The following is a 26,006-nucleotide window of genomic DNA, read 5'->3' as shown; positions in this document are numbered from 1 at the left end:
TGTTTCTGTATTTCTTTTCTTCTAATCTTGATTCCTTCCTTTGGCTAATTTTGAGTTTAGTTTGTTCTTCTTTTTCTAGTTCTTTGAGGAGTAAAGTTGAGATGTAGATGGTTATATTGAAATTTTTCTTCTTTTTTAATGGGTGTATGATGAACTGCTGTGTTGACTACATTCTATAAATTTTAGTTATGTTGTTTTTCATTTTTATTTGTTTCAATATATTTTATAATTTCCATTGTGATTTGTTCTTTGAACCATCAACTCTTCACGACTGTAGTATTTAATTTCCACATATTTTGAATTCTCCAGTTTCCTTCTGCTATTACTTTTAAGTTCATTGTAGTTGGAAATGATACTTGATATGATTTCAGTTCTTGGGTTTGTTAAGACTTGTTCTGTGGCCTAACCTGGGATCTGGACTGGACAATGTTCTGTATGCACTTGAGAAAAAAAATGTATGTACTCTGGTTATGCAACTGACATTTACTTGTTGTCTCGTAGCTACGTTTGGTCTACAATGTTCAAGTCTTCTGTTTTCTTACTCAGCTTCTGTCTAGTTGATCTTCCTGTTATTTAGAGTAGGCTATTGAAATCTCCTTTTATTATTGTGTAAGCATCTTTTTTCTCCCTTCAAATGTGTCAATATTTGTTTCATGCCTTTGGATGCTCCACTGTTAAGAGCACATCTTTTTGTAATTGTTATTGCTTCCTGGTTGAATTGACCCTCATTTCATTATGTAATGTCCTTCTTTGTCTCTGATGACAGTTTCTGACTTAATGTCTATTTCGTCTAATGTGCGTAGCCACCCTGTTCTCTTTTGCTGACCATTTAATGAAATATCTTACCATCCTGTCACTTTTAGCCTGTGTACGTCCTTATATTGAAAGTGAGGTTTTTTTGGAAATGGCATATAGTTGGATATTTTTTAAAACTCATTTAGGCATTCCATGTCTTTTGATTGCTGAGTTTAACCCATTTGCAAAATAACACAAATAGAAAATAACACAAATAGAAAAGGATCATTTTTCTGTTTTTTATGGGTCTTGTTATTTTGTTCCTTTTTTCCTCTCTTGCTGCTTTTCTTTGTGTTTTATAGCAATAGGCTTTTGATTCCTTTCTTGTTTTCTTGTAGGCCTCTTCTATAGGTGATTTCTTCATGGTTAAAAATGAAGATTACATAAAATATCTTTTAGTCAGAACGATCTATTTTAAACTGACAACAATTAAATGTCAGTTGCATAAAATTTTACTCCTTTATATCCCCTACATTTTGTTATTGATGTTTCAAATTGTATATCTCATATTTTTTCTCAATTGACATAGTTTTATAGTTATATTATTTTTATGCTTTTATTTTAAAAGTTTAATCTCAGAATTAAAAGTGATTTATACGCCACAATTACAGTATTACAGGATTCTGTATTTGTCTATATATCTTTTTCAGATCATTCTAAATTTTTGTAATCTTTCATGTTGCTATGTGGTGTGTTTTTTTCATTTTAACTTGAAGGATTCTTTTTAGTGATTCTTAAAAGGCAGATATCATGGTGATGAACTGTTTCACTTTTGTTTACCTTGGAATAGTTGTATTTTCAGAATAGTGTAGCCAGATAGAGTATATTATTGGTTGGCAGTTCTTTCTTTCAGCACCTTGAATATATCATTCCCCTCTTTTTGGACCTATAATGTTTATGCTAAGAAATCTGATGATAGTCTTATGGAACCATCCTTGTACATGATGTTCACTTTTCTCTTGCTACTTTGCAGATTCTCTAGCCTTTGAGTTTTGATTATTGTGCATGTCAGTGTGGACATCCTCCTTGGGTTCACCCTAGTTGGAGTTCTTTAAGCTTCTCAAATTTGAATACACCATAATACTTGGAAGGGTTGCAGCCATTGTTTCTTCAAATAAGTTCTTTATTCTACCTTTTCTTTCCTCTTCATCTAAGGCTTCCATAAGGCATACATGGGCCTGTTGGATGCTGTTCTTTAAGTGCCTTTAGGCTTTACTCACTTTTCTTCATATTTTTCTATTTGTTATCTCTGTCTTTGATTTTAATGATTCTTCTGCTTGATCAAGTTTGCTTTTGAGCCCTTGTAATGATTTTTTTATACTCAACTACTTTATCTTCCAGCTCCAAACCTTATGTTGATTCTTTTCAAAATATTTTTATTTAAACATTTTATTTGTTCTTTTTAGTTATATAGGAAAGTAGAGTTTATTTTTACATATTTACACAAACAGGGAGTATGTCTTATTCTAATTAGGATTCCACAGTCTGGATGTATGTGATGCGGAGATTCATTGGGGTGTATTCATATATGTGCACAGGAAAGTCATCTGATATTCATTCCACTGTCTTTCCTTTTCCTATCATTGATATTCTCTTTTTTGTTCAAGCATCATTTTCCTTAGTCGTCTCTGAGCATTCTCTTGTAGAACATGCGCTTTTTAAGATGGCCATTTTTATTTATTTTTTGTCAAGTAATTCATATATTCCTGTTTATTTAGGGTTGATTTCTGGAGACTTATTTAGTTTCTTTAATTGGCTCATGTTGCTTTTTTTTTTTCCCTGTCATTCATGCATTTGATAAAAAACAGTGCTGTCTCCCAGTCCTTTTGGGATAGTATTGTACAACAGAAGACTTTCAACCATGGTACTATGACTTCTTTTTCCTGTATTTCTCATAAAGGTTTTTGGACCACATATTATTAAGTCAGTGTCTCTGTGGGATAATGAGGTCTTCAGCTTCTTATTCTGCCACCTTGCTGACGTCATTCCCTGTCTCCTTTGGAATGGAGCCTCTTCCAGGCACCTTCCCCCACAGTCCCTCAGTCAGGCCACTAGAGTGTAAGAGTTACTCTGCTACAGCCTCAGTTCCTATCATGGTGTAAATGCTCCCATTTGGGAACGTGATTTCAGCCTGGGGTGAAATGCCCATGAGCCTCTGCTGTTCCTGAAATACAAGGTGACTACAGGTTTGGGGCAATGACTAGAGATTTGTAGGTATCACTCCAGGGGTGTGGTGGTTGAATGTCCCTGCAAATCTCGAGTGTATCTTAGCTATTTTTATCTCAGTGACTTCAGTCTTGAAGTGGGACAAGATATGTTAGGTAATTTAGGGCTAATAAACCTGTGTTACACTCCTTAAGTGATTAACATGCCTATGTGCAGAGTTAACAGGAATCTGACCCAAGGTTTAAAGTAATAAAGGAGACAGATACAAAATGAAGGCAGAGATGCCAAGCTTTATCCTTTTAGTGAGCCATTGGACATCTGCAGGCCTAAAAAGAGTCACTGCTTTTAGTGAAAGCAGTTTCCAATTCTCTGTGATAGTATCATTAGGAGGGAATGAGGGAAATCAGGGCCATAACATATTTCCCAGTTTAAGTTGAGCTGTCTGAGCTATGGGGTGGCTCAGCCAGGAGCAGAACTTATCTCGGAGCACTGGGGAGAAAACTGGGTCCCACAACTCCCCCATGTCCCTCTTTTTCTCTTGTGTATAAATTCCCTGCCCTTCTCCATTATACACCCACTTACCAGCTGTCTCTCAGTCATGAGCATTGAAACGGCAGCGTTAGACAGCCTTATAACAGGCCCCAGGAAGCAGCCATTGACTTGGCTTGAATTCTTTCTTCTCATAGTCTTGTGTGCTCCTCAATCCAATGAGTTTCTTGCCAGAAATCTCCAATGTCGAGATCATCTAGATTTTAGAGGCCCCAGTTCGACTTTCCTTTTATAGATTCTCCTATTGGAAGGCCCATTCATCCACTCACCCAGTAAACACTTTTGATTTTTCCCAAGGCCACTCAGTAGATGGCCCCAGGGATTTCTGCCCCAGTCTCTCATAGTGGCTGTGTCAGTCAGATTTTCATCACTGTGACCAAAATACGTGACAAGAACAGTGTGGTGGAGGAAAAGTTTATTCTGACTCTCAGTTCCAGAGGTTTAAGTCCATGGTTGGCGGAGTCCATTACTCTGGGTGCAAGCTGAGGTAGAACATAATGGCGGCAGGATGTGGTAGAGGAGTGCTACTCCATTTGTGGCAGCCAGGAAGCAGGGAGAGGAAGAGGGAAGGAGCCATAGGAAGATGCACCCTTCTAGTGCATGCCCCAGTGATCCACCTCCTTCATCCGTGCCCCACCTGTTCACAGTTACTACCCATTCAAACCAGGATGGACCAATGAGGTTCCATCTCTCATAATCTCATCATATCAACTCTGACTATTCCTGAGTGCACACAAGAGGTTTTGAGAGTCACCTCATGTCTGTAACAGTGGCATTAACTTGATATTCCCACAAAAAATGGTGTCTAGCCTTGGAACACCTCCATCCTCTGCAGAGTAGTCCGTTGGAAGCCCCTTGGAGCTACCTCATGGCCAGGGTGCCTGTGGACGGACCTCTGTGCTAGAGCATGAAGCTCTGGGACAGCATTGTATAGACGGGGGTCGAAGTTGATGAATTTGGGGTCATGCAGGATGCCCAAAGGCCATTGAGGGCAGAACTGGGTGCCAGAGGAGATGGCCATGGACAGGGATGTCTTTTAGGCACAAGTCTGGGTCACCAACATCAGGTCTGAACCAGATGCTCCCACACACCCAGCCTAATTGTGCATGTCTATGAGGAGGGGGCAGAATGGAGCTGTTAGGGTTTCCTCTAATAGAGATTTTAAGAGGAAATGCATTTCTCCACTACTCCTGACACAATTTTTAGATTATCTATCCACCCACTCAGATATATTTTCCCCTCAGTTCATTTTAGTGTTGTGTGTGTGTGTGTGTGTGACAGAGAGAGAGAGAGAGAGAGAGAGAGAGAGAGAAACAGAGACACACTGAGAGACAGTTTAAAGGAATTTACTGAAATAAAGTCACTTCACTTCCAGGCCAAGATACATCATCTCTGTTTGTTTCCTGAGGGAAGGGACAGAGGGATGAGGCTATGATGGGGGCTATCATGTCTGGCCCAGAGGAGAGGCTCCTTAGCTCTGGCCAGCTCCTTTTGATCTCCATGGTGCCTGTGGTGTGTGTCCAGCCCCGCCCTCCCCCCTCTCCCTCCCCCTTGTCACCCCACAGAGGTGGTAGGGTGTATATGTTAAGATTTCAGTCTCAGCAGTTAGACTAATCTGTGTTTCAACCTTGGCTTTGCCAGCTGTTATTCTGTGTGTGATCTTGGGTGAGTCATTTACCCTCAACCTCATTTGTTAAAAAGGGCCAAGAAAAATACCTACTTCTCTGGGATATTACAAGGTCTGAAAGAAATAATGCAAGTAAGGAGCTCAGTGTTGTGTGGGGCTCAAGGTGTTTGATAAATGCTACCTGGAATTCCTTCAAACTCCTGCTTACTGACCTGTGCAACCTGTGTTGAGCCCTTGAGGATATGGTGTGCAAGAGGCAGGCCATGCTCTGTGACCTCAAGGAACTCAATCTGGTGGGGAGATGGGCAGTTGTCCCACAGGATCCCCCTTCCCAGTTCTAGTTCCACTGTGGCTGATTTATCCATTTAAAACTGCTTTCAGGTGGAGCCAAACCAACTGCTTTGGCTTTGTGGGTATTCAGAAAGCTGGGTTCACATGTGTTGTGCTCTTATAAGTGCACCGGATTGTGATTTGTTCACTCATTCAACAAAGGATTACCTGATGCCTACTCTGTGCCAGGCACTGTTCTAGGTGCTTGGGATGCATCAGTGAATGAAACAAACACCTTATTCTCATGAAGTGGATATTCTAGCAGGAGGAATCAAACAATAAACACACTATGTAAGTGAATTACATAGTGTACTATAGGGTAGGACATGCTATCAAAGAAATAAAACAGAGCAGTTAAGGAGGATTGGAGGTGCCAGAGATGGGAATAAGGATGGGTTAATGCTTTACAAGGGGATCATCAGATGGATGGACCTGGTACAGAAGGCTATGCTGGGCAGACCTGATGGAAGAGAGTTTGCCTTATCTGGAGGAAAGATCTTTGTGAGAAGAAAGGAAAACAGGTACAACGTCCTTGAGGAGAGAGCATGGCCCATGTGCTAGAGGAGCAGGAAGGAGGTAAATGTGGCTGGAGAGGAGTTAGCAAGGGAGGGAGGCATGGGAGAGCAGAGCCTGTGTCCGTGCTGCGGTGCCTCGCATGTATGGAAGCCCAGAGAATGTCCATTGAGTGCAGAATCTTTGCTGGCATCTAGGCTGGTCTGCGCTGAGCCAGGCTGGGTCTGACCATATCGCTAATTAGCTTGAGCTTCCCTTTTGATAGGAACAATTTCCATATCATCAACAGCTCATATAAAATTCAGATGTGCAGTTGGGGGCATGGAAACACAAAGTCCTTTCCTTTGCACGTTAAAAAGAGCAATACATCTGCCGAATGTCACGTTCCTCACGACTAAAACACTCAGGGTCACTCCAGGTGAACTGGGCTGCACGAAATAATCACACAAGAGACAGAGATAACTTTTTCTTTGGGTCTTGTGATGGCTCCTCTGACCTTAGGGGTCCGTGGTAAGAGAGAGAGGGAGCACGTGCTGAATCCTTTTATTGAGGAGAAGTCATTCAAATGAGGCAAGGGGTCTGGTTTCAGGGAGCTGAGTTTAGCTTCGTGATGTCTGCTGTCAACAGATTGACTGACATCTAGGAAGGCCCCATCCAAGGGCAAAACAAGAGAAGGGGACACACAAAGGGCGTTTCCATGGAACATTCTATTTCAAACAGGGCAAAGGGGTAGTATTACAAAGGAACAGGTGAGTGTAGCTCCTGAAGACACACCTTCTACTTCCTGGGCTGGGACAATGCCCAAGTCACCACAAAATGTAGAAATGTAGTGATTGGTCAGAGCCTCTTGCTTCAGGGTGGAGGTGTGGGTCATTCTGAGTGGCTCCCCACAGCTGAAGACTGGGAAACATGTGGAGTTTCAGAGGACCTTCAATGCCTTCATGGAAAGAAAAGTCTGGCCTGGGCTTGCCCCGTAGCTGCTCCATGAGTAGACCTTTTGGATTTCCAGGTGTTTAGTCTGAAGCTGCTGGGAAATGAGGAGGTTAGGCCACCATGGAGGGAGGAGAAGCTGCACCCAGAAGCTGGTGACCACATGTATGCCCTTCTGGACTTTGGTCCTCATGTTGTCTGATTTGAGTCTCTTCATCTCTAATTTCCAGAGAGGTAAACCTCCCACTTACCCCCCTCCCTGTCATGGGCTGCTGAGAAGTGTCAGGAATAGCATAGAAAAATCTCTGAGGGACCACCCAGACCTCCTGTGGCAAACCACCTGCAGTTTTACCCCTGGTTTCATGTAGCCCATGGACCAAGGACAGTGTCTCAGACACTCAGGGCCTTGAGTGGAATCCTGAAATCCAGTGCTCTGTGTTCTCACCTGCACTCCATCAGTGTTTATGTGTGTGTGTGAGGGGGTGTGTGTGCACGCGTGTGCGAGTCTCTTTAATTTCTCACTTGGTGCAAAACATCCTGGGAAAGGTTGGACAGGCATCCCCAGTGACCTGGGGTGGGGAGAAACAACCACCCTGAATGAGGGCATCGATGGTTCAGCACCATGGACAGCGGTCTTGCTCCAGGTGGCCACCGACCATTCACTTGGGTCAATCGTCTCAGAGTGTTTATGGAAAGGTGCCATTTTATAGATGGAGGAGCTCTGAGGGACTTGGCCATACCTCTAGCCAGTAATTACCAAAGCAGAATCAAGAGCCCTGGTTTTCCTATCCTTTCCCTCTACGTGTGTTAGGGTTTCTTGTTATTGCGGTGGTGGTTTGTTTGTTTAATTGATTTCCAAATGCAGGTCACATGAGAGCAGAGGGCTTGAAGTTGTTCATTTGCCTCAGAGATGAGAACGATTCTACTGTCTATTTGGTCTGTATGTATCAGACAAAACAGCGGCATGTGTTTTTAATGGATAGAATAACAAATGAAAAGCCAAAATAAATAAATAAAGGCACAGATGACAACCACAGTTTTGATTTATTTATTCAACAAATATTAGCTGAACATTCTGGAAATGCCAAGCCCTCTGCTGGAGAGTCAGTAGTGCATTGGGGGTGGTTCTTGTCATCATGAGGTCCTCGGATTGGTGACAGAGACAGAGATACAAGCTTGGTTTAATGCTTTTTTTTTTTTTTTTTTTTTTTGATAATTCACTTTTGTTCCCAAAGTTGTTAATATTATCCCCCCCTGGGAAGTCTGGAATGTGCAGGCTTCTCTGCGTGGTGTCCTCTCTGTTGCTGTACCAACTGAGGCAACTGATGCAAGTGAATTGTTGGTGGCTTCCAGGAGCAAGACCGCTGTCCACGGTGCTGAACCGTTAATGCCTTCATTCAGGGTGATTGTTTCTCCTGGTCCCAGGTCACTGGGGATGCCTGTTCAACCTCTCCCAGGATGTTTTGCACCAGGTGGGAAATTAAAGAGTCAGACACAGCTCTCTCTCTCTCTCATCATAGTGGATTTATCCCCCAAGTGGCTAGCAATTGGGCAGAAACCTAGAAGTTGGAGCTGAGATGATTGACACTTGAGGAAGGGGGTACCTGAAGCAAAGTTGTTTTTACCCCTATGAGAGTACTCTAGAAAGAGGTATGGTTTACTACACTGGCCAAAATAAGCAGCTCTCTACTCTTCCCCTTCTCCATCCATCCACCCATTCATCCATCCATGAGAGTAGTGTGTTAAGAAGACAGAATTTGGCAGATGGTTGCTTGGTTGTTTCCAGTGGACAGAATATCTAGTTTTCTTGGGTCCCAGTTTTCTTATCTGTAAAATGAAAAGAATAATAATGCCTGTCTAATAAAACCGTGAGGATGGAATGAATTGGTACATGTAAAGTGCCTATGACAGTGGCACTTGGCACAGAAAACGTGTTTAATTTTCTATTTTTATTAGAATGTCAGCTTCATGAGGGCATGGTGCCTGGACAGAGTGGGTGCTCAGTACTGTTTTTTAAGTGGGTAAATGAATGAATCAAGCATTTACTAAGCCCTGTCATTCAAGCCCTAAATTTTCAGTGGCTCTGATCAGCCACTGTCCCCTGGAACAAAGCCACAGCTTAGTTATCTTCTCAGGTGGAGAAAATTCAATGATTAGTTCCTGTTTTCATTCTAAAAATCCTATGCAGGAGCAGAACCAGCCTGGCAAAGACAATTGTCCCCAGATATCCTGGCCTCTTCTCTTGGGGCCAATCCAAGGACGTGGCACAACTCAATGAGAGAGAGTCTCTGTCATCAGCAGAGCAGAGATACCTGTGCAGGTCCAGGATTCCCCGTCAACACAGTGAACAACCCCTAGCTGGTGTTGGCTCGAGATGATGAAAAATGAGCTTCATCTGTATTGCCAGGCAAGGAAAATCATATTTGGTCCACAGTGGTGGCTTCTGTGTGCAGCATGTCCAGGAGAATCAGGGAGCCTGGAGGTAGAATTAGGAACCAGAGCGGTATGGGATTATTCCCACAGAGCAATTAGATATGGTGCAGGAGAGGCTTGCTGCACCCCCCTCCCCGCCATGCATTGTTCTGTGCCTTTGTTGCCTGTACCCCCAGCTTGAGAGAAGGAAGGAAACCTTGTTTGTTTCCATGTCCCTGAGGCACAGTGACTGTGCTAAGCTCTTTTCAGTAAATCCCAGACTCTGACCCACGGCACTAGGTGCAGAGTGGAACCAGGACTGTAGCTTTGGGAGTGTGTCCCCAGATGGCATGTGAAGCCCTTGCAGCCTGGCAGAGGGAGAGGCTGTGGGATTGGATATCCTGAGCTTTGCCTTCACACAGATCTGGGTCTGAATCCCTGCTCTTCCACGGCTACCTGTTTAACCTTGATGCTGTTTTTAGACATCGAGGTGCTTTGGTGTCTTCACCCATAAAGTGATAAGGGCGGCATTGTAACAGCTATTTCAAAGGGCAGTATTAGGGAGATGATATTGGTGAAGCCACTGGATAAATGTTCGTCTCTTTCTTAGACCTACAGAGAAGTGCCAGTTTTCCTAGGTAGTTTGTATGTGCTTCCTTTCATTCCCTTGAGGTCTAACAATGTGGTCTTCCTGAGCCCCTCACCAAGAGGAGACACACTTAGTAAGATGGGCCAGAATCATGTGTCCCCCACACTTTACAATGAACTCCCTGAGGGCATGGACCTCTCTCTCCCCAGCCCAACATATGTGCAGAGTTTGGAACTAAATGGACCTAACCCCAACTGCTGAATAAAATTTGGAAAATTGGGCTTGGATCTCTGGGGTTCTTGTTGGAATCCAGGAGTCCCTAACTTGGATAGGGAAAATTACATGTTTTCTTGAAGCTTAGCATTTCTATCAATCATGAATATAGGCAGCAAAGCACAGTAGTATTAGCAGTACCTGGGAATCTGTCACTGATAAGATCATGGGGTATTACCATAGAACATTACGATTGTTACCTCCATCTCTATTGTAGCATTTATGCTTTGAGCTATAGTATTTATCAGGCCTGCTGCTGCATCTTGGTTATAATGCATTGATAAAGGAGAACCTAGATTACTTTATGATAAAATTTCAAAATATTTTGAAAGCCATATTTCAGTATAATTGGTTTCCTTTGAAATGCTGTGCACTTTGTTGTGCACGTTTAAAGACATCGTTTGAAAAAGAGGTCACAGGGCTTGTCAAAGGGGGCCATGGCACAACAAACGTAGAGCAACTTCAGCCTGAAATGTGTGGAAACCGTGAGAAGTTAGGTTCCCAGGTGCATTATTTTGGAGAGAGAATTTCCAGCTTTCATTAGGAATTCCAAAATGGTTAGTGTTTTTTATCTGGAGGTGACTTCCCTCCGCCCAGAGGACATTTGACAATGTCTGGAGAGTTTTTTTTTTTGTTTGTTTGTTTTTTGTTGTTGTTGTTATCACATCTATGAGTTGCTATTGGCATCTGGTAGGTAGAGGCCAGGGAGGCTCCTACATATCCTCTGTGTGCAGGACAGTACCCCACAGCCAAGAACCACCTCTCCTTAACTGTTAGTCATGCTCAGGCTAGGAAACCTGGCTAGCCTCTTAGCCATTAATGGAAATCTCTCTGCTCACTAAAGCCTACAGGGTAAAAAGTCAGTGCACAGCTTTATTAGAAACCCCTGTCTCTTTCCACACTTATTGCACACCCACGATGCATACCAGGCCATGGACGGGGCACTAGGATTACAGAGAGGTGCAGGATCGTGGAGGAGCCCCAGGTCTGCCATTCAGTGGGCTGTGTGACCTTGCAGAGTTATGTGCAAGGTGCTGCCCTTGCCCAGCTCTCCCAGGGTGGCCACTGGATTTCAGACCATGTTCTGGGCTCTGGCATCATATTTTCCTCTTATTTTGGCTTTGAGGCCTCCAAGGGAGGGTGGTTGTAAACTTAGCCCTTCTCTGGTAGTCAAGGATGGGGGCAGTGTCCCTGTCACAGGGTACCTCTTTATCCTGGCAGATGGAAGAATACCTGAGTGTCCAACCCGTGACACTTGTTTATCCTGGCACATGCCTTTGTGTCTGCTGTCTGAAAGGTGTCTAGTTTATTCCTCCTAAGATAGCCACATGGCAGAGCTGTGACCAGGAGAGCTAGGTTTGGGTGTGGCAGTCAGGGGAGGCACTTGGGAGACAGCTCAACAGAACACTTGAAATAGCAGCAGCAGTTTTAATTGCTTCAGGTCTCAGAAAGAAGAGGGCCACACACCTGCAGGGCTGTTTGGAAGCGGGGAGCCATCTGGGACATGCTCAACTAGTGGGAAGTAGGACAAAGGGTTGAGGCATTTACTGGGGTCCAGAGCTTTATCCAAGTGTTGGAATTGGAGGGTTTAGAGCAAGAGGCATAAGTTCCAGAAGGTCACATTGTGACTAAGGAGGGTCACCATGGCATATCTACATAGCACATAAGGGGAGTGGGACGAGTTGGTGGATAAGTCAAATAGGCACTATCTAGCTGTCTTATGGGAGATGCATAGAGCAGTTATCTGGATGATCACATTAGAGAATCACAAGGAGATGGTGAACTGGAGACAGTCCAGGGTGACAAATCCCCATTTCTGGTATGAGAAAGTTAAGCCTATATTCCTCCTGGAGGCCAAGTCAATGTGAAATAGTAATTTCCTGTATGGGGGATCTGTATGGAACAGAATGTGGGCTCTACCTTTATGGAATCCACATCTCAGACACTAAACAATGTGGTAACATGTAGTCCATGAGCCAGTGTAGACACAAGGCTCCTGAGAACACAGAGTGCGGTATGTGATGAAAGAGAGGAATACAGCTTAGGGTAGTAGCCAGAAAGATCTCCTGGGGCCAGGGAAATTTAAGCTGTGACCCTCTGTGACCTAGAGGATGAGTAGAATGGATGAGAGCAGGAGATAAAGGATGCTTCATCAGAGGGAGCAGCAAGACTCAGAGTGGGCGACAGTACTGAGCTTTAGGGACCCTAGGGAGCCTCCTCCGGCTGGAGAGTTCCCTAAGGGAAGGCAGCTCACAGGGAAGGGCCAGCTCATAGCCCCATATTTAGGATTTGGGGCTTTATCCAGAGGAGCCATCGAAGGGTTTTAAGCAAGAGTGGCAAACTGTCTTTGTTTTTTTGAAAGACACAGATGAGAGAGAACAGGTCTGGAGTTGGGTGGATGGTCACCCCTGTGGGGTCATGGGAGTGGGGGGAGAGGGGGAGAGAGAGAGAGAGAGAGAGAGAGAGAGAGAGAGTCAGAGACAGAAACAGAGAGACAGAGACAGATCTGCCTGGGAAATGAGGGAGGCCCTCTGAGGAGGTGCTGTGTGAACTGAATCTGAAAGAGTGAGCAAGATTCGCTAGGTAGAGGCAGCGGGGAGGAGCATTCTGGGCAAAGGGCCAAACACTGTGAAGGCCTGAGAGGACCTGGGGTGTTTGCAGCTGATGAGCTATTTGGGATGACCACAGTACACAAGCTGCAGCGGGAGAGGGGCTCAGATGAGGCTGGATGCCAGCATCCCTGACGACCAGGTACTTGGTCCTCTTCTGTGGGGTCATTGTTGAGGGCCAGTGATACTGCTTGACCCCTGCCTCTCCCATCTGCAGACCAGGTGGCCCTGCCAGGAAACACACATGCAGGTGGCCCAGAGGCCAACTGTGGTCTTGACGTGTCCAGTGGTGTTCCATGTGGCAGCTGAGCCACCTGCAGGGCAGTGACGACTTCCCCGGCACCAGCAGCTCTCCTCTGTGCTCCTTGGAGGGCAGCTTCATTAGTGGCATGGCCGTGACAGAGCCACATCTCCAGCCCAGACTGCACCCCCAAACACCGGTCTACAGCCTAATTACCTTCTGGCCATCTTTATAGGATGTCCCACTGCATCTCCAACGGAATCTATCCCAAATTGACCTTATCAGTCAATAAATATTTGCAGAACCCAATTGAATTTTCCTGCCAAACTTCTCAAAAGAGTTATCTCCTTGAAATTATCATTATTTGTAGACAACATGATTGTGTACCTAAAACGCCCACGGGGAATCAACTGAGAAATCTTGAGAATGAATAAGAGTTCAAAAACCTGGTTGGATGTGAGATGAATATATAAAAATCAATAAAAATTTCTGTATATCAGTAATAACCAGTTAGGAAAAAATGTTGGGAAAAAATGTCATTTACTAGAGTAACAAAAACATACATAAAATATACTGGAATAACCTTAACAAGATGTGACTGGGACCTACATCAATAAAATTACAAATCTTTACTAAAAGATTAGCTGGTACTTATTGATCGCTGACAGTGCATACCAGGTACTGTTCTGGGTAGTTAGCAATTTAGCAGGCAGTATCATGTTCATTCATGCAGCCGTTCTAGAAACAAGTTTAATTTTGAAGATGTTGAAACTAGAGTTTAAAGAGTTTCAAGAAATGGCCCACATGGTATTAAGTGGCAAACCTGAAATTTGAACCTGAGGCTTTTGCTTCCAAAACCTATACTTCTAAGCTTTTCACGAAGCCACCTCTCAAGCAAGCCATAAAAATAGGGACAAATGAAGTTGGCAGGTGTTGTCTGAAAATTATACACCATTAGTTCGATTGGTTCAATCACTCATTAAAAACTACGTACCAAGTGTCTGTTGAGGACAGGTGCTGAGCTAGGTGCTGAAGAAAAATATGTGACTAAAAATTGAGGAATCTACTGATGAAGATGTTCACAGAAGCATGGCGAGGGCAGTGGTGTGCATTGTGAATGATGGGGAAGGACTGGGAGGATGCTGGAAAGTTCTGAGAAGGCTTCTGGAAGAGGTAATGAGTCTCGAAGTGCTTGGAGTGAGCTGGCTGCCACACAGAGAGCTGGGTGGGCCGTTGATGGGTATGCGTCCACTCGGCCCATCACTCTTCAGTGAGCAGCTACTAAATGCCAGGTGCAGCCCTGGGGGCTGGAGGTAGAGCAGAGGACGGAACCACCGTGCTCCTAGTGTCATGGAGGGGTGCATTCTAGTGGAGGTGACAGTGCAGAAAATAACAAGAAAATACACATCAGAGGTGCTTGTGCTGTGGAGAAAACAAGCAGGGACCCGGAGCACCTGTCTGAGAGGAGAATGGCTTGGGGTTTACTCAGGGTGATCTCTGAGCGTGTGATGGACACCTGAGGGAGCAGGTCACGCAGCTCCTGTGGGAGGACCAGCAAGAGTGAGGGTCCCTAGGAGAGTGTATGGCTCAGGGAACATCTAGGAGGCAGATCAGCCAGATCACAGGGACAAAGGACAGGGGGCAAGGGACACCTGTAAACTTGGGTCTTTGGGGGCCACAGCAAAGACTTTGACTTTTCTGTTTGGTGAGATGAGAATCCAACCAATCTTCGAGAAAAGACTTTCTCAGTGTAAATGAAGGGACAGTATCACCAAGAAAGAGGGAAACGAGGCTGCCTCTGAGCTGTGAACGTTGGGCGTTTAATCCACGGGAGGCCCCAAACCACACAGAAAGCATACACCAGGCAGAAAACAATATTGACAACAAACACCACAGAAGACCAGAACCCCGATTCTATACAGAGTTGGCATGAACTGACAAGAAAACAGTCAGATCTACAAGATCTGAGTACATGAAACGTAGAGACCTTTCTATATCAAACATAATAAAAATAAATAGCTAATACAACTACAAAACATACATGTAGCATGTATTTATTCAACAAATATTAATTCAGCATCTATGTAATGCCACAGATGCATAGAGGATTCACTTCTATTAGATGATATACGGATATGTAGTTCAATAAGAAAAATCAATGCCAAGATGAAAAATGACCCAAAGGTTTCATCAGTTAGTTCCCAAAGAGAGAAATTAAATTTTTTAACTTGAAAAATGTAGAATCTGAGCCATAAAAAAATGCTAACTAAAACATCGTGCCTTTTTTGTTCATTTTTCCAGGCAAAAACTTCTCAATAAGATAACCCACAGTGTTGGCACAATGCTTGACATAGGTGTTCCTAGACATGGCCCTTGGGAATGTAATGGGTGCATGTTTTCTAGACAGACTTTTGGTGATCGAGAGCCAAAGACTCAGAAGTGTTCATGCCCTTTGACCCAGAAGCCTGCACTTTTGGAAAACTGTGCTAGGGAATTTGTCAAAAAAAAAGAATGAAAAACAGCCCCAAGAATCCGATTCTCTGAGGTTGTTCTTGAGCCATGGCCTTGGTCTTGGCCTCCTTAATAGCTACATCACCAGAGACTAAAGGCATGGGTGAGAGTGGGCAGGCCACATGATGCTGGGAGAGAAATGGAGGCCCCTCTCCATGCAAGTCAGCAGCAGCCCTTCCCTGCATGGGGCAGAACGTCATTGACTGGATGTGAAGGCCTTTTACTTGGAAGAAATTCATATTTCATGGACATTAAAAGGACACATGGCCATTTTGCATGGACTCATTCCATCAGCATTTCAGTCTGGAGTCTGGACACTGGGTCGAACTTTCCCAACCCGGGAACATCCATTTGGATTCAGGAGACTTCCATACAGGTCAGGCTTTATGCCCCTTTGTAGTCATCCCTGACAGTGCCCGCCACAGACGTCAGCCAGCCTAACAAGGACAGAACCCCACCAGAAGGCAAAGCTGGACACAATGACCACACGAAGTGAACATTCATTCTGGGACTCTGGCCATGGAAAATCATTTTCCACTGCACTGGCCAGCATCCTGTCCCCAGACTCGCTGAGGGTCCAGGTCTTATAACAGAATATATATTAAAAAAAAATCCAGAAACAATTTAAATGTTTGACAATAGGAGAATGGTTGAGTAAATTCTAGTATAAACATACATTGGGATGTTGTGGATCCATTTGAAATGCTGTTTATGAGGGGATTCAACTCTTGGGAGAAGACTCACGTTATAATGTTTACTGAATTGTTACAAAAGGAAACCAAGAAATGACCCAAATGGCCAGCAGCAGAGGAGTGGTTGAATAAATTGAGATATACCCATGCCAGGGAATATTGCACATTTATATAAAAAAAAATCAGTTAGATCTGTATCTACTGACCTGGAAGGTGTCCCCAACGTATTGTTAAGTGAGAAAGCATGCTGCAGAGAAATGCACTGAACTGCAATCTCACTTTTAAAGCAATATAATAAAAATTCTCCCAAAATGTGTCCATATGTTTGCATGAGCAAGGGCGGAGTGGGGAGGGGCTCAGGCCTGGCTGCTAACTTCAGTAACTTTAGGTAGGGCGTAAGGGAGGGAGGCTGGAGATGAATCTTTCTTTATACTCGTGTTGCATGTACCCTGTATCTGTGTGTATTACAAGTGCCTTTTGTAATTTAAGATTTAAGAATAATTTACTGTAAAAAGAGCTCCCCAAATTGTATGTGCAATATTATCTCAACAATATGAAATATGCATGGAAAATTATAGAAAAAAAATATGAAAATATTAATAGCAGTTGCCTCTGGAAGGAAAGTGAGATTCCATTTCCTTTTTTACAGTCTTGATGTATTTTTCACATTTTCTACTGTTTTTGTTTAAAATATAATGGCCTTGCAAGGTGTACCAGCCAATCCTGCCTCTACATCTTACAAACCTGCCTCTATCCACCTCATCCCCTCCCACCTGCCTTTGTTGAAATGGATGTATCCACTGAGCAGATAGTTATTGAATTCTAGGCCCTGAAGACCCGCCAAAGACCAGAACAAAGCTCCCACTTTCCGTGTTCTTATTACCAGAGGGACCATTCAGACGTCAAACCAAGTGACCTCATCCAAGACCCTCATCTTAGTCTCTCAGTGGTGGTCACCACCTGGAGTCACCCTCTCCTAATGAAACTTCTCCCCAGATCTCCTCTTCCTATTGTAACTGTCTCCTGCTTCCTCCTCTTTTTATCTTTTCCATCCCATGGAAAATGTCCTGAGCACCCTTCACTCTTGCTCTAGACACTTCTTGCAGAAGACACCATTCATACCCAGGTTCCGAGTCAGAATCTCTAGGCCAGGGCAGGGCTGAGCTGAGGCACTGTCCAGGGTGCAGGGGTTGGTGGTGAATGCTGGTATCAACAGTTGTCCGCCAATGAAGGAGAGTGGCCCAGACGATGCAGCCCTTGTGAGGTCCTCACAGCCACTCTCTGTGACCCTTAGCACAGTCCGGCCCCATGGATGGATGGATTCACTTGTGTCCAGTCTGTGCTCTGGGCCCCCTGGCTTTATCAGAGGGTCTAACCTAAAGGAGTGAATGAATGAGTGAATGACACGAGGCAGTGATATACCAAGGAGGTTTTAGGGGCATAGAGATCCGGTGCCTGTGAGGTGTCCCCAGGGCCCCTTTGAAAGTTGTGGAGGTGGAAGTTTTATTTCATTATCTCATTTGGGTATATTTCTGGTTCCCTGGCCACTCATGTCTTGGAGCCCAATTTTTTTCGATATAAGGCTTGCTCTTTTTAAAATTATTATTAGTAATAACTCTTTATTAAGGATTTCTATTTCTATCATTTTTGTAAGCATTTTGATTTTGTTTCTATTTTGACAGTTTTTAGATAAAACTATCTAGCAGTCTCTTCCACAACTTTTTTGTTCAGAAAATCACAGTCAGATAATTATCTAAATTTTCTTCTAATATATATATATATATATATATATATATATATTATATTAAATATATTATATATATATATATTTAACTTTTAACTCTTTACTCCATCTGGAACTTACTTTGGTCTATGGCATGAGTTGAGGAGACAACTCAATTTTTTCTGTGAACAGTAATTGAACCTGTAAATATCTTTTTATTTTCTCATGAATTTTTTTGAGGTACTGTGGATAAAACCCAGAGCCTCACAAACGCCAAGCAAGTACTCCACCACTGAGCACCACCCCAGTCCTTCTTCTGTTATTTTGAGACAGGGTCTCACTAAGTTGCCCTGGCTGGCCTTGAAATTGTGATCCTCCTGCCTCAGCCTCCTCAGTAGCTGAGATTACAGGTGTGTACCATTGTGCCCGGCCTCCTTGATTTTTAAAATATTTCCTTACATGTATTATTATGTTAAGACTATTCTTATATTACTGTTTCAGATTCTATCTGTCATTCTGGTACTACCCCCACATCATTTTCAGTGGTCATTTGTGACTCCACTTAGTATCTTATAATGTGAAACTACTAAATTTACTACCATTTTTTTAAATGCACTGTCTATAATAACCTATTTTTCCAGTTAAACTTAGGTGTCATTTTACCAAATTTCAAACAGGTCACTGGGCTTTTGATCAGAATTGTATTAAGCTTATAAATTAACTTCTCAATAATTTTCCAAGAGGTCAATATTATAAATTAACCTTTCAGTAGTTAGTCTTTCCAATCAAGATTGTATTGTCCCTCCAATTATTTAAAAATATTTAATCCTCTGCACAAAATTATTTTCATGTAGTGCCTCTACATTTCTTACTAAGTTTATTTCTATGTATATGCACTTTGTAGTTACCATAAGAAAGAACTTTAGTCTAATATTTTCTCTGTTCTCTGGCGTATAAGGTTGTTATTGATTTTTTATGTGTTTTTGCATTTGGCTACTGTACTGAAATTTCTTATTAGAGTTTTAATCACTTTATGATTGATTCTCCTGGACTCTCTAAGTATATTAATGTATCATTTGCAAGCCATCTTTTTGCTTCTTCCTTACTCATTTCTTTCTCTTGTGTCGCATGGGTTAGCTCTTCCAATAAGGCATGAAGTCCCCGGGGGGGAAGATGGCATCTCTGTCTTGTTCTTGATCCTAATCAGATGTTTCACCAAAAATATGATGTAGGGTATTGTTCAAAAATGGATGCTTTATCATGGAAAGGAAATATTCTCTTTCCTAGTTCTGAATACTTATTTTAATCAGTTACATGTCTAATTTTATTAAATGCCTCTTTAGAGTTTATTCAGAAGCCCTTAACTTTTTTTCTCCTTTAATGGGATAGTTTGTATTAAGAGATTTCTTAATATTAAAGTCATTTTAGAGATTAAGTGCCCTTTGTCAGCTAATCCCTAAAGTGGCTTTAAAAAAAAAGTGTTGAGACAATTTATCAGCATCGCGGTAAAGAAAGTGGACGACTTTTGTTTAAATCCCACCTCTGAGTAACAGCGGCTCAGGCCCCCTTCCCTAATTTCTCTCTGCCCTAGTTCTGCATGGGTACAATGGGGACGATGTGAATAGTGCCGATCCTGGGGCTGTGGTAACTGATCAGCAGACCAGTGTAGGTCAAGGTCTTAGGAGAACGTCTAGGCAGATACTGAGTAAATGCAGGAGAGCTTTATTGAATTATTGGGAAGTTACCCTGTGCCTGCTGCTGAGCTGGAGGGTGGAGTCGCAGATAGAAGACTCACTCGTGTGGTCTCTGGTCTAACAGACTCACGGCGTGGTGAGACGGTGCTCATGAAACCATCACACGGAGGCCTGGAGACTTGCTCCTGTGCTGAGTGCGGCCAAGGAGAGGTTGTGACAGAAGATAATGGGGGCGGGGGCTTGACCTAATCAAGGAGGGACACCAGACTGAGGTCTGAAAGACCTGCCAGGAAAGAAGGAAGAGTGTTCTAGGCAGAGGGAACAGCAGGTGCACAGGGCTCGTGGCTGTGCAGTCGGAGGGCAGGTGTGCAGGGCTGTGGAGGGCAGGTGTTTGGCTGGAAAGCCGGTGGGTGTGGGCAAGAGGTCACTAAAACTAAAATATATATATATATATATATATATATATATATATATATATATATATATATATATATATTTTTTTTTTTTTTTTTTTAAAGAGGTCACTAAGGGCCAGACCATGAAGAGACCCTTGTAGACCTTCAGTGTTTTTGTCCTTATTGAAGAGCAATGAGGAGTCATGGAAGGCTTGGGGCAGATGGGTGGGGGATGCCTGATGAGATTTCTATTTTGAAATGAGGCTCTCAGTTCCAGGGTGAAGTATGAGGCGTCCAGGGCCAGAGTACGTGGGACTCACCAGATGGGAGCTATGGGAGGCCAGCAAAGAGCTTGGTGTGGGGTGGGGGAGATGAAATTGACACAGGGTGACCCACTGACCACAGGGTCATGAAGGAGAGGGAGTGGTTCACCTTCAAGGGTCTCTCTACACAAAGAGTGGAGGTACTAGTCCGTCCCCAGAGAGAGGGAGGGTCAGAAGAGCACAGAGTGGCCGGGGGTGTCAAGAGCCCGTGACTCCCAAAGGAGACCTCGGCCTTGAAGGGAGGGGCCGCCACCTGGTCTGGACTGTGTGTCATCAGGTGCACACACGGGAGGTCCTCCAGGCTAGGGAGAGAGGAGGAGAGGCCCTGACATGGAGCTGGACAAGGACAGAGAGGAGGGCAGTGGAGGGAAGCAGGAGACTGCGGGGGGTGGGAGGAAGCCCAGGCCGAGGCCGCTCACAGAGTGGTCCCCAAGCCTCTGCTCAGCACACCCCCAGGAAGCAGGAGGAAATGCAGACTCGGCCCGCCTACCTGCTGTCCATCAGCTGCTCTCCTGAGCCAGATCCAAGGGTGGGGCATGCACCCCGAGGTCACAGGTGCTCTGGCCTGGGGAGGGGTGGGAACAGCATTAGCAGCAGCAAGAGGCCAGTGAACCCGGAGGTGAAACACCACGGGGCGCACCTGTGGCCTCGCTAGGTCTGTTGGGGTGGATCCACGGGACCAGAAGGTGGAGCCGACAGGGTTGGAGGGAGTGGACAGGGTTGGACAGGAAGTGAGGACGTGGAGACTGGATGTGTCTTCTAGAACTCTGGCTGTGGAGGGGGGAGCCAAGGCCGGGGAGGCCTGGAGGGGTGGGGTGGGAGTCTTGGGACCTTCACAATGGGAAGTTTCCAGTGGAGAGAGGATGGAACAGGTTTGAGAGAGGCAGGTTCTCGGACAGTAGGGAAGGATGGAAGGAACTGGCCTGTGGGGAGGGTGACATGGCCATGGAGAGGGGGTCCCTCTGAAGGAGGAATGAGGACAGCTAGAAGGGCTAACTTTGGGACGAGGGGGAATCCCTTGATGGCTTCTCTTTTCTATGCAGGGTGGGAGGGCATTAGCTGAGAGTCAGGCCACAGGGAGGAGGTTAGAATGGCTCTGGGGCACTTTAGCCTTGGTGTCCTACCCCACAGACTTGTTCTAAGGCTTGACTAGAGCAATGCACAACCGACCACCTGGTCACAGGCCCCTTTGGTCTCCCATCTCCTGTTCCTCTGGGGCAAGCACACGGTTGGTCCCTAGGAAGCACCTGGAAAAGTGGGTCGGTGATTCTTGAACACATTGCTTCCTTCTTTCTAGAAGCTTCTGTAAGTTCTTCTGGCCACACTGACTGCTTCCTTTCTTTCTCCCAGGCCAGAATTGCACGTTCCAACTGCAGGGTCCCAATGGCACAGTGGAGAGCCCAGGGTTCCCGTATGGCTACCCCAATTATGCCAACTGCACGTGGACCATCACCGCCGAGGACCAGCACAGGATCCAACTCGTGTTCCAGTCCTTCGCCCTGGAAGAGGACTTTGATGTCCTGTCAGTATTCGATGGCCCACCCCAGCCAGAGAACCTGCGAACCAGGTACCACCCTCTCTGCCCTCCCCATGGCACCCAGTTGGGTCCTTGTCCAAGCTGCAGGGAGGAGGAGGTCACTGGACTGGGCTGAAAGGCTCATGGTCATCAGCACTGGCTTCTGTTTTTATGGGGCTTTCCTTCCACTCCTCTGCTTTTTTGAGGCTCCTAATTTCCTTCCCCTACTTCAGAGTATCCAATCAGCAAGACTGATGAGTAGGGAAAATCACACGGAAAACATATGGAGAAATGCAGATCTTTCTATTGAAACTGGCTTTGCACGTATGTGTGGGCATCTGTTGGTGTCTAGTCTTTGCACAGACAGAACTATTTTTTTTCCCCTTTGGACCCCACAGATGTGGGGAATGCAGGCTGTGGGTGATGAGTATCTCTTGCATGATGCATTCAAAACCACGAATACTTTGCTGAAATTTGCCTTGCATTTGGGTGGCCTTGACTCTGAGTGTAGAATTGGGAGCTTGGCAGAGGAACAGACAAAGAAAATGTGGTATCTATACACTGTGGAGCTTCACTCAGCCACAAAGAAGAATGAGCTATGGCATGTGCTAGTAACTGGGTGGCACTGGAGAACATCCTGCTAAGGGATATAAGCCAGAAATTTTTTTTCCTAGGGGAAGGCTAGACAATAAGTGAAAAAAAGTATTAGGGGGTCCCCCATGAAAATAGTAGGGAGATGGGCAGAGGATAGGAAGGAAAGTGAGGGGGAAGGAGGAGGGAGAGGAAAAGGGGGACAGCAGAATGAAATCGAGCAAATTATGCTATGTAGGTATATGAACATACCACAGCGATTCCACTTTCCTGCTTATCTATAAAGCACCGATTATGAAACATAAACCTGTAGAAGACCAGCGGAGTGGAAGAAGGGGAGCAAGGGCATGGGCGAGGGGGGGAGGAGGACGTACTGGGAACCTACACGTCTGTTGAGATGAACCTGCTGCGGTGGGTAACGGTGATGCGCTAGTAAAAGCACTTTTAGAAATTGGGAGTTTGGGTGAGTTCTCACCCTCTCGATGCCATGCCAGCAGATAAAAGACAAAATTGTGGAGCAGGTGAGATGGCTGTCCTGTGCCCCTGAATGGTGTCCCAAGGTGGAAAGATGACACACCAGGAGGGAGACAGGGCGCCAGGGCTTCCACCCTCTGCAGGAAGGGCAAGCATTTGGGGGTGAAGGCAAAGGCCCCAGAGTGGTAGCTCTGCAAGTGCTCCATCACAAGCCTTGCCCTGTCCTGTAGCCAGGCTTCCCGGCTCCCCGGGAACCAAGGGGTTAATGACTTCAGAGTCAAGGGAAGCCTAATTGCCTCTAATGGCTGGTGCATTAATGAGCTTTCCCAGCCCTGGGTTTCATCTCCAGGCTTTGTTTAAGATGCTTCTGAGCCCGGGCCTCTGGGTTCCCAGAGTGGGGTCACATCACATCTGCAGGGTGGACCCCGCTCTCTTCTCTCCCTCTCCCTGCCCTCTCGGGGCAGTGCACAGGTGAGATGGGAGGGCTGCAGCAAGGGTCCAACCCATTCAGGTTTAGACGTGGCTCATCCATCTTCCCTGGAGATGGGCAGAGTGAGGCACTCGCTAGGTGTTCAGTGAAACTTCGTTAAAGGGACAAGAGTAGCCCTCGTTTTAGCCAGGTGTTCTGCCACTGTGACTAAAAGACCTGACCAGAACAACTGTACAGGAGGAAGGGTTCATTTAGGGGCACACAGTTTCAGAGGTCTCAATCCACAGACAGTAGGCTCCAGTCCCCGGGGCTCCAGGTGAGGCAGCACATCATGGCGGAACAGTGTGGTAGAGGGAAGCAGTCCACATGATGATCAGAAAGCAGAGAGAGAGAAAGACTCCACTCACCAGATACAAAATATATACCCGATAGCCAGGCCCCTAATGAACCACTTCCTCCAGCCACATCCCACCCACCTCTAATCACCATCCAGTTAATCCCACCAGGGATTAATTCACTGATTAGGTTAAGGCTATAACCCAGTCATTTCTCCTCCAAACCTGGCATTGTCTCACACATGAGCTTTTTATCCAAACCACAACAGTCCTCTTTGCTCATTTGTCCCATAAATATTTCACAAGCACCTACTATGTCCTGGCACCGTCTGAGCACTTGTAAACACAGCAGTGAGCAAAACGAAGCCCCTGCCTTCACGGAGTGTATGTGCTAACGGGAAGACAGGTATGCACACACCCTGCCCATCAGACTAGGGAGACCAAGCATGCACGTGGGGTCCAGGAGCGATGTTGGGGTTCTCTAGGGCACTGGGGGAAGACCTTTCTCAGGAGAAGACAGCAGAATCATGGAGGGTCACGCATGGCATCTCTGTCTGGGCATCTGGGGAATGCTTCCACGCTCTGGGTACAGGGAATATAAAGTCCTTTAGGAGGGTGGTCCTGCCCTGGCACAGCCCAACAGCCTACCCTGGCCAGCCAGCCCAGTTTGAGAAGGAGGATCTGGGGTTCTTTGCCTTCACCCTGCTTAGTTAGATTCTTCACCTGGTCTGCTCATTTCAGTTCATTTCAGTAGTAGCCAAGGGCATGCAGGGTTTGCCCAGGGGAAGGCCCAGAGGATAATCTGAATAACATTGGAATATGCTGTCCTTGGGGGTGTTGGAGTGGGGCTTCTCTGGGGGTGTGGACCTTTGGATGGTTGTGAACATTTTTCTTTTTCCCTAGTTATTAGTCTACTTAGGTTTTCTTCTTCCTCATGAATCAGCTCTTGTCTGCATGTTTGTCTAGGGACTCACTCATCCTTACTAATTACCTGGCACCTTACCTGTCCATCTTTCCAGTGTCTGGGCTACCTCCCTTCCGCCATCTTCTCCTCGGCTTGGTGTTTCCTTTCTTTTACTCCATTAGTCTTTCCAGAACTTTGCCTATTTTATTGGCCTTTTTAAAGTCCCAGAGCTAGGGCTATCAATTTCATTCCTCCTCTATTATCTCACATATTGATTTCTACTTTTATCTTTATCCATTCTTTTCTCCCACTTACCTTAGGCCGATGTTGCTCTTATGCTGATTTCGTGAATTGAATTAGTTCCATTATTTCTTGTTTGATAATAAAAACATTAAGAGGCATTTTCCCCTAAGTACAACTTTGACCATATCCCATCAATTTTGATGGGTAGTTGTTATTTCAGAAAGAGTTTCTAATTGCAGTTTTGTTCTCTCTTTGACTCTAGGGGTTTTTTTTCCTCTCAAATTTTCAAGTAATATTTGCTTATACTCAAAAAATATTACCTAGCTTTATTGCATTAAGATCGCATTATGATTTCTACTTTGGAGAATTTGTTGACTTCCCCCTCCTTTGTATAAGATAATTTTTGGGGTAAATGTTCTATGACTATTGGGAAAGAACAGATATTCTTCAGTCAAAGGGTAAAAATTCATGTTATTCATGACATACAGTTGCTCTAATTTCTTATTTGTGGGCTAATTGGTATTTGTCAAGACCAATATATTTGTCTCACATTTTAACTGTTTTTTTATTTTTCAGTTTCTTCTGTTAGAAGTTTTAATTTATAGATTCAGATGCTATATCTTTGGCCCCTTAATATTTGTAAACATCCTATTTTCACAGTGAGTTTTATACTTTTTCAACATACAAATTATCTTTATCCTTCAAGTTTTTTTTTTTTTTTTTATACCTCCAGTTCTGCTTGGAATCGAATATTGCCGGGTTTCTCTTCCCATTTTCTTTTCCTTTTGAATTTATTGGGTCCATCTTTGCCTGTTCCTCTCTCTTTAATACATCTGTCATTGTCTAGGGATAGAAAAATAGAGTTGGAGTTTTATAAAAAAATTCTCACAGAAAATCTTTATTCTTTAACAGGAAAGTTTAGTCCCCTCACCTTTTTTTGGTGACAACTGATATATGTGCTTCTCTATGATATTTAGTGCTTTCTATTTTTAAGCTTTCTTGCTGTTACTTCCCTTTCCCTGTCTTCAAGTACAAGTTTTCTGTGCTTTTTCTGTGATTTCTATACTACAAGTGCTTCAAGTTACTTCTTTAAAACCTATTTTAAGCTGCATTTCTCTGTCAACATCCTGCCTTGCTAACC

The 26,006-nt window shown here is 44.6% G+C and overlaps 1 protein-coding gene across 1 annotated transcript in view; it reads left to right on the top strand.

Moving 5' to 3' along the window:
* Positions 1-26,006, top strand: part of Csmd2 (CUB and Sushi multiple domains 2) — a 539,902-nt gene that overhangs the window by 38,349 nt on the left and 475,547 nt on the right. Inside the window, exon 2 of the mRNA XM_027937327.2 lies at positions 21,723-21,939. Coding sequence (XP_027793128.2) covers positions 21,723-21,939 — 217 coding nt within the window. The remainder of the gene's footprint in view (positions 1-21,722; positions 21,940-26,006) is intronic.

The sequence above is a fragment of the Marmota flaviventris genome, chromosome 10, assembly GCF_047511675.1.
Source record: "Marmota flaviventris isolate mMarFla1 chromosome 10, mMarFla1.hap1, whole genome shotgun sequence".
Lineage (NCBI taxonomy): Eukaryota > Metazoa > Chordata > Mammalia > Rodentia > Sciuridae > Marmota > Marmota flaviventris.
This window is presented reverse-complemented; position numbering and strand designations above follow the sequence as displayed.